At 35.6% G+C, this 12,166-nt stretch overlaps 1 protein-coding gene and 1 long non-coding RNA gene across 2 annotated transcripts; one reads left to right on the plus strand and one right to left on the minus strand.

The window, feature by feature from the left end:
* Positions 1 to 1,906: 1,906 nt before the first annotated feature.
* On the plus strand, positions 1,907 to 4,235 carry LOC147553131 (homeobox-leucine zipper protein ATHB-23-like). Its single transcript, XM_086672478.1, has 2 exons — positions 1,907 to 2,834; positions 3,416 to 4,235. Exons 1-2 carry the CDS (start codon positions 2,256 to 2,258, stop codon positions 3,863 to 3,865), a joined length of 1,029 nt encoding a protein of 342 aa, XP_086528604.1. The 5' UTR covers positions 1,907 to 2,255; the 3' UTR covers positions 3,866 to 4,235.
* Positions 4,236 to 10,295: 6,060 nt separating this feature from the next.
* On the minus strand, positions 10,296 to 11,921 carry LOC147553132 (uncharacterized). The gene is made up of 3 exons (XR_015236598.1): positions 11,667 to 11,921; positions 10,918 to 11,046; positions 10,296 to 10,554 (listed from the first exon to the last, which is right to left on the minus strand). It is a non-coding gene; the product is annotated as an uncharacterized LOC147553132 (long non-coding RNA).
* Between the last annotated feature and the right edge of the window lie 245 nt (positions 11,922 to 12,166).

Below are 12,166 nucleotides of genomic sequence, written 5' to 3' on the forward strand. Positions count from 1 at the left end.
TCTGTTTTTTCGTATGAAATATAAATATTTTTCGTAAGAATTGAGAGGAGCAATAAAATATCTCTACCCCTCTTGATAAATAGGCGATGAGAGACAAAAACACTTTCTCTTCTTCTGTAAACCAGAAGGGAGAAGAGAGAGTTTCTCTCACCTCTTTTTCTTTACATGAGAGGATAGAGAAAATTTTGTCTCCGCGCCCATGTAAATGAGAAAATGAGAGATATTCTCTCCTCTCTATATGATGTACGGGAGAGTATAGAGAAATTACAGCTCTTTTCTCCTATATACAAAGACGAGAGATATACTTTAGAGATTTGTGGGAGAAGAGAGAAAGAAAGTTTAATTCTCTCTTCTCCCAAAAACACAAACAGTTAATAAAGATAGATATATTTTCACAATTTTTCGTGTGATTTAAGCGAAAGCTCCCTAGTTTTACCAACTTTCTCTCTCCCCTCTTCGCCTAATTTTTGGGAGAGAGAAAAAGAATTCTCTCTCCGCTTCGGTAAACACAGAGGGGAGAGAGTGTATTTTTATATTCTCTTTTCCTATTCACGGGAGAAATCTCCTTGAGAAAAAAAATAGACCTCCACTGATGGAGGTTTGGAAGGTGGAGACTTGGAGGTGAAGGACAAAGATAAAGACGAGTTAGAGAAAAAGGGAAAGGAATTAATTTGGCCCGTTTATGGAAATAGCAGAAGTTATAATCGGTCAGTGGATGGACTTGTAACAGAAGGGAAGCACTAAATATATGAAAAATAGAGGGGCTAAAGAAAATTTAATTATAAAATAAGGGTAAAAAAGTAAATAACCCATTAGTAACAAATTCAATTTGTTAACTGTGGTCATCTAACTGAAGGTCAATAAGAAACAAGTAGAGAATGCCTAAATATATTTTTTTTTTTCGGAATTTGACTTCGATGTACCGTAGTCATTACAATGGCGTATAAGCACAGTAACTGTCAGATTAAACTATGACCTAAAGCCCGACTAACTATGGCCTAAAGCTCAACTATCTATGGCCTAAGCCCATCTACATTATTTATGTATTAATAATTCCAAATTCAATACTCCAGAGATTCCACCTCCTCTGGGCTCGAACCCAGAACCTCCAGGGACCTTTGGAGTATATGGCCTAAGCTTTCTTAAAAAAGTCTCAATCTTATTGAGGTCATCAAAATGACAACAACAAATAAAACTTACAAGGATTGTACTTACAGGATAACCAACGCATCCTATGTAAAGATAGTCATAAAAATTACATGAAGAATGTCGAGATTAGTTTGAAACTCAGAAATACAAAATCTAATACAAAATCATAATCAGGCCGAGACACGATAACTTCAAGAATACCATGCACGTTCTTCATGTCACTTGGTAAAAAGATATTTATAAGCAAAAATAATTATGTACAAAAATGTCAGTGTAAGGTGTCTGAGATTAGTTCGACATGTAAAAAAGGTAAGATACTTTATCAAGTAAATAATATGTTATCCTTGTTTCAACTCATTGCCAATTAATTTTGAGTTAAATATCTCTGCTTTAAAAAAACGCCCTATTCATCTTTGAAAATGTTTTAACAAAAATATCTCACATCCACTTCATTTATTTTCTTGTGAAATGTTGATTTATTTGACACCTCCACTTGCTTACCCAAGATAAAAACTAGTCCATGTTTTAGGAAAATCCATAAAGTAATCTACTAATAGATTAGTCCAGAGAAAATCCGCTCTATCCATTGTTCAAAACAGTGTTAGTGAAAGAGAAAGAAATGATGGAGAAATTACATTTTATGTCATATTCTCACTTAAAAGATACTATTTATTATTAAAAACTAAATGAATCAAGTAGGAAACTCCTTCACTTTATGTAAATAGAAAAAATATAATTTGGAATGGATCTCTCTCTCTTTTTTTTTTTTTTTTTTTTTTTTTGTTGAAAGATCTCTCTCTCTTTCTATGTGTAACATTTTATAGAAAAAAAATATAAATATTAACATTTTTTAATAGTTTATGCAGTTTATAAGCTTTATTCCCCCACAACAATTCTTTTCCAATTGAACACTTGGGTTCAAATTTTTTTTATCAAATTATTTTTTCCTGATCTAAAATCATCACATCTCTCTTTTTCTGACTCTTCCTTTCTGATCACTGTAGTACCTGTCTCTTAGACAGTCACCATGACTGTCAGATCATCTCATCAGCATCAAATCTTTTTCAGATTAATTGCCACATAGTATTATTAGTTAACCTAAAAACATGGGGAGTTGCAATGGAATGGCCTTCTTCCCTTCAAATTTCATGCTTCAAAATCTTCATGACCACCAAGATGATCACCACCACAACCATCCTCCCTCATCTCTCAATTCATTCCTCCCCTCATCCTCATCCTCATCACCTCATCATCAATCTAACCTTCATGTAGGTGTTGCATCTACACTAGTAGGGAATAAGAGACCTAATATGACACAATTTACAGCTGCAGGTTATAATGAAGCTGCAGTACTTGGAGAAGATCATCAGGGTAATGGAGAAGATGAGTATTCTGATGATGGATCACAAGTTGGAGAAAAAAAGAGAAGATTAAATATGGAACAAGTTAGAACACTTGAGAAGAATTTTGAGTTGGGTAATAAGCTTGAACCTGAGAGAAAAATGCACTTAGCTAGGGCACTTGGTTTGCAACCAAGGCAGGTTGCTATTTGGTTCCAAAATAGAAGAGCTAGATGGAAGACTAAGCAATTAGAGAAAGATTATGACATTCTTAAAAGACAATTTGAAGCTATTAAGGCTGATAATGATTCCCTCCAATCTCAAAACAAGAAACTTCATCAAGAGGTAATTATTATTAATAATTTATAACATTAACCTTTTATTTATTTTAATTTATTTGGGTTTCATCTTAGATGCATGATTTTAGAGTCCGAAAGATGTATCTCGATTTTATCGTCTTGAAACTCAATATTAAGGAAGTTTCAGATGAATTCAAGAGTAACCCCTTGTGCGGCATTACAACTTAGATAGGGAAACCTCTCTACCGTGGATGTGGTATTTAACTTTCTTTGTTCTAACTGGTCATGAGTTTCTCTCATCCTAAAAGCTGGTTCATTAATCTCTTTTCTAACGCGGGATTACTCCAATAATCTTATCAATTACAATTCCTAAATATTATTGGTTATAGCATTGGTCATTTGACCTAGTTTCTTCTTTTCAGCTTTTAGGTGAACAACTAAAGTACCTAATGAGGAGACATGATAACAATCCTCAAATTTGCATGAAAGTCTTGTTAAATTATGATCTCATGTGCTCAAATTTGCTTGATAGCTAGCTCAATTTTGAATTATTATGATAGACATCATATGAAAAGACTATATCTATACAATATATATTGATTGGTGGATCCAATTAATGTGTTGCAGATAATGGCACTGAAAAGTAGATCAGAACAAGGAGGAGGAGGACATGAATACATAATCAACCTAAATAAAGAAAGTGATCAACAAGGTTCATCTAGCAATAGAAGTGAAAATAGTACTGAAATAAACTTAGATATATCAAGAAGTACACCACCATCAATTGATAGTCCTTCTCTCTCTTCTCCTCGTAATCATAATAGACCTCCTCCTACCACTACCACTACTACCACTCTTTTTCCATCACCCCATCTCAATAGGCCCACAGTTGTGGCCCAACTCCTTCCAAAGTCTTCAAGCTTATCATCAAACCATTTTCAACAATATCACCAAAATAAGATGGAGCCCACTACTGTCCATCAAGATGATCAATCCTTTACCAATATGTTCTGTGGTATTGATGAAGATCAACCCAACTTTTGGCCATGGCCTGAACAACAACAGTTCCATGAATGAATCAATATTCCTAATTTACCCAAAGTTGTCATTATCTTCTTGGAATTATTATGAGCTAAAAAAAGGGAATCAAAAAAGAAAGAAGAATAAGGAAGTTTGGCCTAATTGATATCCTTGTTTTGGATTAGATATTACTATTGGTTTATAAAATAGAACATTAATATCCAAAGTTGGGCTGAAATATCATGTTGGGGTGGGGGGGAAAAGGAGAATAAAAGATTGTGTTATTGGATATGATCATATGAACATCAACTCATTGTCTTTTCCAAAATTGTTTTTAGGGATATTAGATGGAGTATGTTTTTTTTTTTCTCTTAATTATGGTAATTTAGAATCAATGAATATGAAGCAATATCTTTCATTAGTTAAATTTGTTAATGGTCGTTGGGTTTTATTAGCTTTATATTTTTCATGAGCCATGAAATAAAAGGGAAACTCACCACTACTACTAATAATACAAATTCTATTTGTATAGACTTCTAGTTATTTTTTCAACTAGTGTTTTGTTATTTTTCTCAAGGTGGTCGTATGATAGGGACAACTTCCACCTTTTTTTTCTTATACCTAGATGGAAAAAGTTTGTAGAAACATACTGATAAAAGGAATTCTTTCTTTAGGCATAAAAAGGTAGTCGTCCAAGAAGAAAAGTAGAAGCGATTATACATGTCTAGTTAGTACTTTTTTACGTCTTTTATAGACTGATCATGATGCAGGGGCACCCGGCATGGAGACTATTTCCATGACCGGACCCGGTCATGGACCAACCGGCCAGAGAGAGTAGAATTAGGAAGTCCTTATTTTAGTATGATTATTAATTAATTTAGGTTTAGGAATTATGCTATTTTAATATTTCCAATAATTGGAAAGGTTCGTATTTGAGTCCAAGTTATTTAGGCAGTTGCAGTATTTAATTATTTAGGAAGTCTAATTCAAGTCTATCTAGGAAAGTCCAGAATCCTATAAAAGGATATCTAGTTTGTCTATTATTCTCAGATTGAGAGAAAAACCCCATTGAAGTTTTAATCAAGTTTATTATTTAGAGTTATTTGATCTTTATTTTCATCGTTCTTACTTAATTATTCATCTCTTTTAATTCCGCTGCGTTTCTACATCAAGTGGTATCTAGAGCCATCAAAATTCTGGATTTTTTTTTTATCGTGAAGGTTAGTTTTTATATCAATGGATTCTTCGTCCTATAGTGATGAAAGTTTTTTTGAAGATCGATCGAATTACGAGGAAGATGATTTATCTTACCAAGATATTTATTTCAATGATCAACAAGAAAATAACTTCTCCCACTATGGGGCAGAAAATTTCGATGAGTCAAGTATGGATGATTTTGGATACGAATTAGACTATTCAAAACACAACTCCGTAGACAAAATAAATACAGAAGAAAATCATCATAATCCAAAAAAGCATTCGGCATGTTCATATGTTTGGAAACCCGGAGGCAAACCTAGTACGTCTTATCTTTCGTATCATCCTTCTTCATCTTCTTATATCTCTAAGGAACAACCACCACCCACCGCCATTACTTCTATGTTTTCACAAAACACGGATATTTTTTTCACTCCATCCATGGCTATATCTTCACCATACTCTAACTTTAGTGAAGCTCCACCATATACACCACCACCACCACCGTATTACCATTCTTATTTGCCACCAAGCCATTCACCACCGTATTCACCACCGCTGATGGAACAGCAACAACAATGGGGTATGTTGCAACCTTACCAAAATCAAGCTACACCTCCTTTTTGGAACCAACAACAACCACCACAACAAGCTCAACCTTACATGATGCCTCAACAACAACAACAACATTCGTATCAAACCTCTCCACCAACTAGTGTCGATGAGGTTCGAACTCTTTGGATCGGTAATCTGCAACCTTGGATGGAAGAGAGTTATATTCATGGTTATTTTGCTCATACTAGAGAGGTTGTTAATGTGAAAGTAATTCGTAATAAGCAAACGGGTCAATCTGATTGTTATGGTTTTGTTGAGTTTATAAGTCATGATGCAGCAGCAAGGATTTTACATACTTATAATGGGGCATTGATGCCTAATGTTGAGCAAAATTTTAGAATGAATTGGGCTTCTTTTGGTTCAGGAGAGAAACGTCAAGATAGCAGTGCTGATTTCACAAAATTTTTAGGGGATTTGGCTTCTGATGTTACTGATTATACTTCACAAGAGACTTTTAAGAGTCGTTATATTTCTGTCAAAGGTGCAAAAGTTATTACTGATAGGACACTTAGACGATCGATAGGATATGATATTGTCGTACAAGAGGAGGATTCCGACGAAGAAGAAGAAGAGAAAGCCGAAGATACGTTCACTGAAGCAAATTCAGATGATATTAAAGAAGAACGCGATGAAAATCGCAGCCCTAATTCTGATCATTCTTCTACTTCGACATCCAACCCTACTACTTCAATCGAACCTATTGTTGATCAGAGGGAAGCTCAATCACAATGGGAAAAACCTATTTTTGATGAGCATAGAGTCGAACCTCATGTAATGGGAGAGAATATTGAAAGTGAACCTGAAGAAGAAAAAGAAGATTACGAAGAAGTTGAAGAAGTCGATCACGAAGAAGTTGAATACGAAGAGGTTACTCACACCCGAGCAGCTCCTTCTCAAGCCGATTTGCTGTTGCAAAACTACACAGTTATTAAGGAGAAGTTTCAATCCAAAAAAAAGGCCAACAACATGGATCCTCACAACCCTCATCTTTTTGCAAGCCGTGCCCAAGCTAACATCATCATTAATTTCGCTGAAGTTGTCGCTGATTCAAATAGAGCAATTGCGTTGGATCCTTCAAGCTACCATAAGCCAGAGGACGTGGCAGTGACAATATTTGCTAAGGGAATACCAACCATCAATGTTGGTGTTGGATTTGGTGAACATATATTAGATGTTAGCAGTGAGATCCTTGCTCCTCTTCAATCTCATCCACCTAATCAGTCTTCTCTTGTCTTGGTTAATGATAACATGGACCATTCCTTCCAATACCAAGCCTTAACATATTGGAATTTGATGAATAACGGTGGTGGCAGCAAGAGAGAGGAGATTAAAGCTATCGGTTCGAACTTTTGCGATGGAAATTCAAGTGGTTTTCAAGGGTTTTATCCAAACCAACCCACACTGCTTCATGGACTAATGCGTGTGGGAAATTCTTCTTCTACAATGGGAAGGAAGTGGAGCTCTGGCAATGGTTACGACGAATCATACTTTGGTAGTAGAATCTCTATGGCTATGAATTCGCCGAGTAGTGATAATTTCATAAGTTGACAAAATATGATAGAATTATGTTCTATAAACTTCATGAAGATGAACGTGGGAAGGAGGATTTTGGGCGTCATATCAACACTACACGTTTCCACCTCGGTAACTTAATTGAAGTTGGTTACGTTTATACTTTGGTTGTTGACGACGAATTTTATGAAGATGTCGAGATGAAGGTTCTTCATTCACTCAAGATAATTTTGATTCAATCATTGGCATATGAGATTGAATATGAGGTTGGCGTTTTCTTACATATTAGTATCCATCACTTCCAAGACAACCTTCGTTCGAAGTGGGAGTTGCGAATCGCCTTGGTGAAATTCAATCTTATGCGGATACATCCAGTTTTTCTTAATCAATCGGTTCGGGACGAACCTCTTGAGGGAAGGGGATGCTGATGCAGGGGCACCCGGCGTGGAGACTATTTCCATGACCGGACCCGGTCATGGACCAACCGGCCAGAGAGAGTAGAATTAGGAAGTCCTTATTTTAGTATGATTATTAATTAATTTAGGTTTAGGAATTATGCTATTTTAATATTTCCAATAATTGGAAAGGTTCATATTTGAGTCCAAGTTATTTAGGCAGTTGCAGTATTTAATTATTTAGGAAGTCTAATTCAAGTCTATCTAGGAAAGTCCTGAATCCTATAAAAGGATATCTAGTTTGTCTATTATTCTCAGATTGAGAGAAAAACCCCATTGAAGTTTTAATCAAGTTTATTATTTAGAGTTATTTGATCTTTATTTTCATCGTTCTTACTTAATTATTCATCTCTTTTAATTCGCTGCGTTTCTACATCAGATCAAGAGAAGATAAATGGTTGAAAAAACTTATTACCACTTCAAAATCTAGGATCTCATTGTGAGATCAATGGACAAATTCCTTTTACCAATCACTCTCCTACTCTTTTGTGGTTACAAAGTTTTAATTTTGCAAGAGAAAGTGCAACTATTTCTAATTAATTAGCTTGATTGAGCTAAAAATTGAAAATCACAAACAATTTGGGAGGGAGAGAGAGAGAGAGAGAGAGAATCAAGACACACATATCAAGGAAGAGAGATGACAAATAGAAGAAGAAGTGAGTAAGAAAACAACAAGGATGGAGTTAGAAAAGGTCAAATTTTGTGAGGTGAAGGTGACGACTAGTGTAACACACTCTGTCCATCTCTTAAAAGTGACAAGAAAAGGGGAACCATGTACTCCCTTTAGCCTGACAAAACTTTCCCCTTTTTAACTCTTCTCCATCTTCATTCTTGCTTACATGTGACCTAGCAGCTACTCTCACATTTCTCCCTCCTAACATTCAATTCTCTCTCTCTCTCTCTCTCAAAATGCCCTCTAAAATCTAATTCTGTTTATGATTCGAGAAATCAGACTCAATCAGAAATTTTTATCCGACCTATTTACTTTTTTTTTTATGAGAAATCCGACCTATTTACTTGTGTTTGTCCTTTATATATAAACGACTGTTGTCGATAGAAAGATTTACATCTGGTTATCAATTTCAAACCCCGAGTAATAGGCCCATTGGCCCATAGAAGACATGGCAGGGTAACTAGGTCCAACTTCAAACCCCGAGTTTACCAGCGGCTTGTACGAATGTAGCGATGGTCCTATGGCGTTCATTTGTTGTGCTTGTGTTTGGTTTTTCATTTCCTGCTAGGACACCACCCAATTTCTATTTAAAGCATTATAGTTCAAATGTTAAATTTTTTTTTTCGGTTTTTCAAATTTAGTAGAATCTAAAAGAAATTAAAGGGTTCGACCAGGGGTAAAAATTGTATGTACTATGAACCGTTAATTCCGAAATGGGAGGCACATGATCAAAGGCTAGAATGTGCTCAGAACATGGGATTGATTACCTAAACAAATGAACTTTATAGTTTATAGGACAATAAAATTTGATTATTAATTAACAAAATTTAATAGTACAATTATAGAGGAAATCAGTTTACCTATATCTTAATATACTAGATAAGAAACTTCAATACAAGAAATTAAGTATATATAAAAGAGTTACATGAGACTTGATGTTTTAAGTGTCCAACTTAAAGTTAATTGGCAGTGAGTTGTGAGGACCGAGTATTTTATTTTGGCCAGCGCTTTGGGGAAAGCTAAATAGTTTCCGGGGTGTGAAATTTTAAAAAGAATATGCAAAATTTTGAAAAGTTTCCGGAGAAACATATTTTATGGGGAATAAAGCTCAAAATAAAAAACTCTCCCCCTCACCTCCCTCCACCTCACATCACCTCCCTCCACCTCATCTTCTCTCTCCCTTCTCCGATAGGTCGCCGGCCAGAAAATTTTCCGGCCGGCGACCATGAAAAAAAAAAAAATTTCTCTCACATCTCTCTAAACTCCGGCGAAGGGAAACCCCCTTCGCCGGAGTTTAGAGAGATGTGAGAGAAAAAAAAAAAATTCATGGTCGCCGGCCGGAAAATTTTCCGGCCGGCGATCTATCGGAGAAGAGAGAGAGAAGATGAGGTGGAGGGAGAGAAGTGAAGTGGAGAGAGAGAGAGCTGAGGTGGAGAAGCTATTTTGCTTTCCCCCTAAATAAAATTGTCAAACAAAATTGACCAATTTTTGACCAAGTCTTCACACCCCGGAAACTATTTAGCTTTCCCCAAAGCGCTGACCTTTATTTTTAGTTATGAGAGTAGCTGTTAGAGGTAACAAACCCCTATGGGTCGGTGAGGGGAATCCTAGATTTCTATTTCTTTTCCTCGAGATATGTAGACTAGAGGATAGGTGGTTCTGTTTTGGATCATATATCTAGCTCGATTCATCTCACTATACATGGAGTTGAACATTTTTTTGTAGGTTGATGATGAAAGGATGAAGATGATCTTTCTGCAGGAAGTTTTGAGTTTCTTAATCGTGCTTGGTATGGTGTGCTCGAAGATTTATGAGATTAATTAAGTACACAATGAAATTTGAAATTACTTACAAAATCAGCTGACCTGTTTATTGATAAAATGGCACAATAGAAGCAGAAAAGTGGCACACACAACTGTTTAGGTCAAATTAAATCTTAAGGGCCTGTGTCCGAGGCACGTTGACATTACAAAAAAGAAAAAAAAAACGGAAGTGCCAAACTAAGTTACTTTGTATCGAACCATTATATGTCCAGGCATCCGTGAGCAAGATGACTTTTTCATGCACTGATCTAAGTCTATAATCGTGTTTCCTTTAGCCCCACTCAGTGTTCTCTATATCACTCTGCGCTGATCGTAGGTAAAACAATTGGACCAAGGTGTTGTATCAACAACATACAAATAAAGGCACACAATTTAGATTCAGTCTTTTTCAATCGCCACTGTCATCACCTAAAGCGTTACCGTCTTACCGACCACATTTGAGGGGTGTTCCTCCCTTGGGCACAAAAGTGCCTGTAGACAAAATACATAGTTGAGGTGTCAACTCCAAGTCCATTGATTAGCCCAAACTAGAAAACCCAATAACATTATCAAAAGAGAAAGTCGGCCCAATCAACTACCATTCAGGCCCAATGAGTACTACTACTACTACTATTACAAGATTGTGTAGTTGATCTACTCTAGGACCTCCTTAACTTCCCCATGTCATCATTTGTGTGAGTTCCATGCCCATAGTTGTGGGCTCATAGCTAGGGTTTTCAAGCTTGATTAGTGTCATCTAAAGCTGAAACTTAAATACTGAAAAAGAAAAGTTCAAACTAACGTGCATCTAGCAGCTGGTTTGAATCATAGAAAGAACTCAATTGATTGATTCACCTGCTGCTGATACAAAGAAAGTGAAGATGTGACCTTTAACCCATCCCTTCACTCTGTGCTTTTGTTTTCTCAGGTATTGGAGTTAATGATCTCAATCATCTGTCAATTGTCATCAAGGAGGAGGAAAACCTGACATATATACTGCCATATGTTAGAAATTCATTTAATAATCCAATGGATTAATACAAACACATAAAACAGTAAAGACTTTATCGTTTTTTTTTTAATGAAACTAATAGCCACTTTATCGTATTCATTCTATTAAACATTTACTTAATATGTACTTACGATGTAGTAGTATATAATAATAATAATGTCTAGTGTGGATGGTCTTATGCTTATTCCGAATAATGGAAGTTTCTAATAAGAGTACTATACTTTGTATCTCGAACTAACCGGTCTTTGGGAAGTTCACTTTGGTTGGGTGGTCACAGATATATCTACCGACTGAAGAGACCGAGGTTCGAATTGTACCATTTTCTAAAAAAAGAAAAGAAAAATTTACTTGGAACCAAGATACTGCGTAAAACTTATTTGGCAAGGACACAGTAGACGTCGAACACAAATATATAAACAGTTTTTATTATTTATTAATATTTTTAGAAAGATAATATAGTATTTATGTCTGGAACCCGAAACCGAAAGGGTAGAAACAGTTAAATGAAAATGGTCAGACAGATGGCCCATGGCATGGATGGGAACACATAAATTGTGGGTCGTATCAAAGAGTTGGAAAAGGAAAAGATTACCAGACATAGCATGAAAGCCTGTATATACATCAGACTAGAACTGTTTAGTTGAATACTTCTCTTTTGACTCCATATGGGATAGCTGTGAACAAGGGGAGCAATCAAGAATTGTGGTTGAGTTATAAAATGAGTTTGATGTGCAAATATTAATTAATGTGTTTTCTTGTGGTAGAAAGAGAATAAGTAGAGCTAGCTAGGGAAGGGAACTCATCTTTCTTGAAAGATTTTAAAGAGATAGTGATAAAATGGGCTCTCCCCTCCCTTGCCTCTTTCTCTCTGTCTTATTTCTTTGCAGGATGTGTTCATTCAAAGGCCTACCACCCCTTCTGAGACTCTTTCCAGTTTCTAGCTAACCTCTTCTTTGAAAAATAAAAAAATGTGTTCATGATCAAGTTGAGTGAGCCCTATATATCACTATCATAACAAATAATAATTATTAAAAAAAAACTCAATTTTCAACATCAAATAGAGTTGATTTAGAGAAATGTGTATATGGTTGC

Source organism: Eschscholzia californica, unplaced genomic scaffold (assembly GCF_041429995.1).
Source record: "Eschscholzia californica isolate CP2 unplaced genomic scaffold, dmEscCali1.0.p SCAF_3, whole genome shotgun sequence".
NCBI classification, from domain to species: Eukaryota; Viridiplantae; Streptophyta; class Magnoliopsida; order Ranunculales; family Papaveraceae; genus Eschscholzia; species Eschscholzia californica.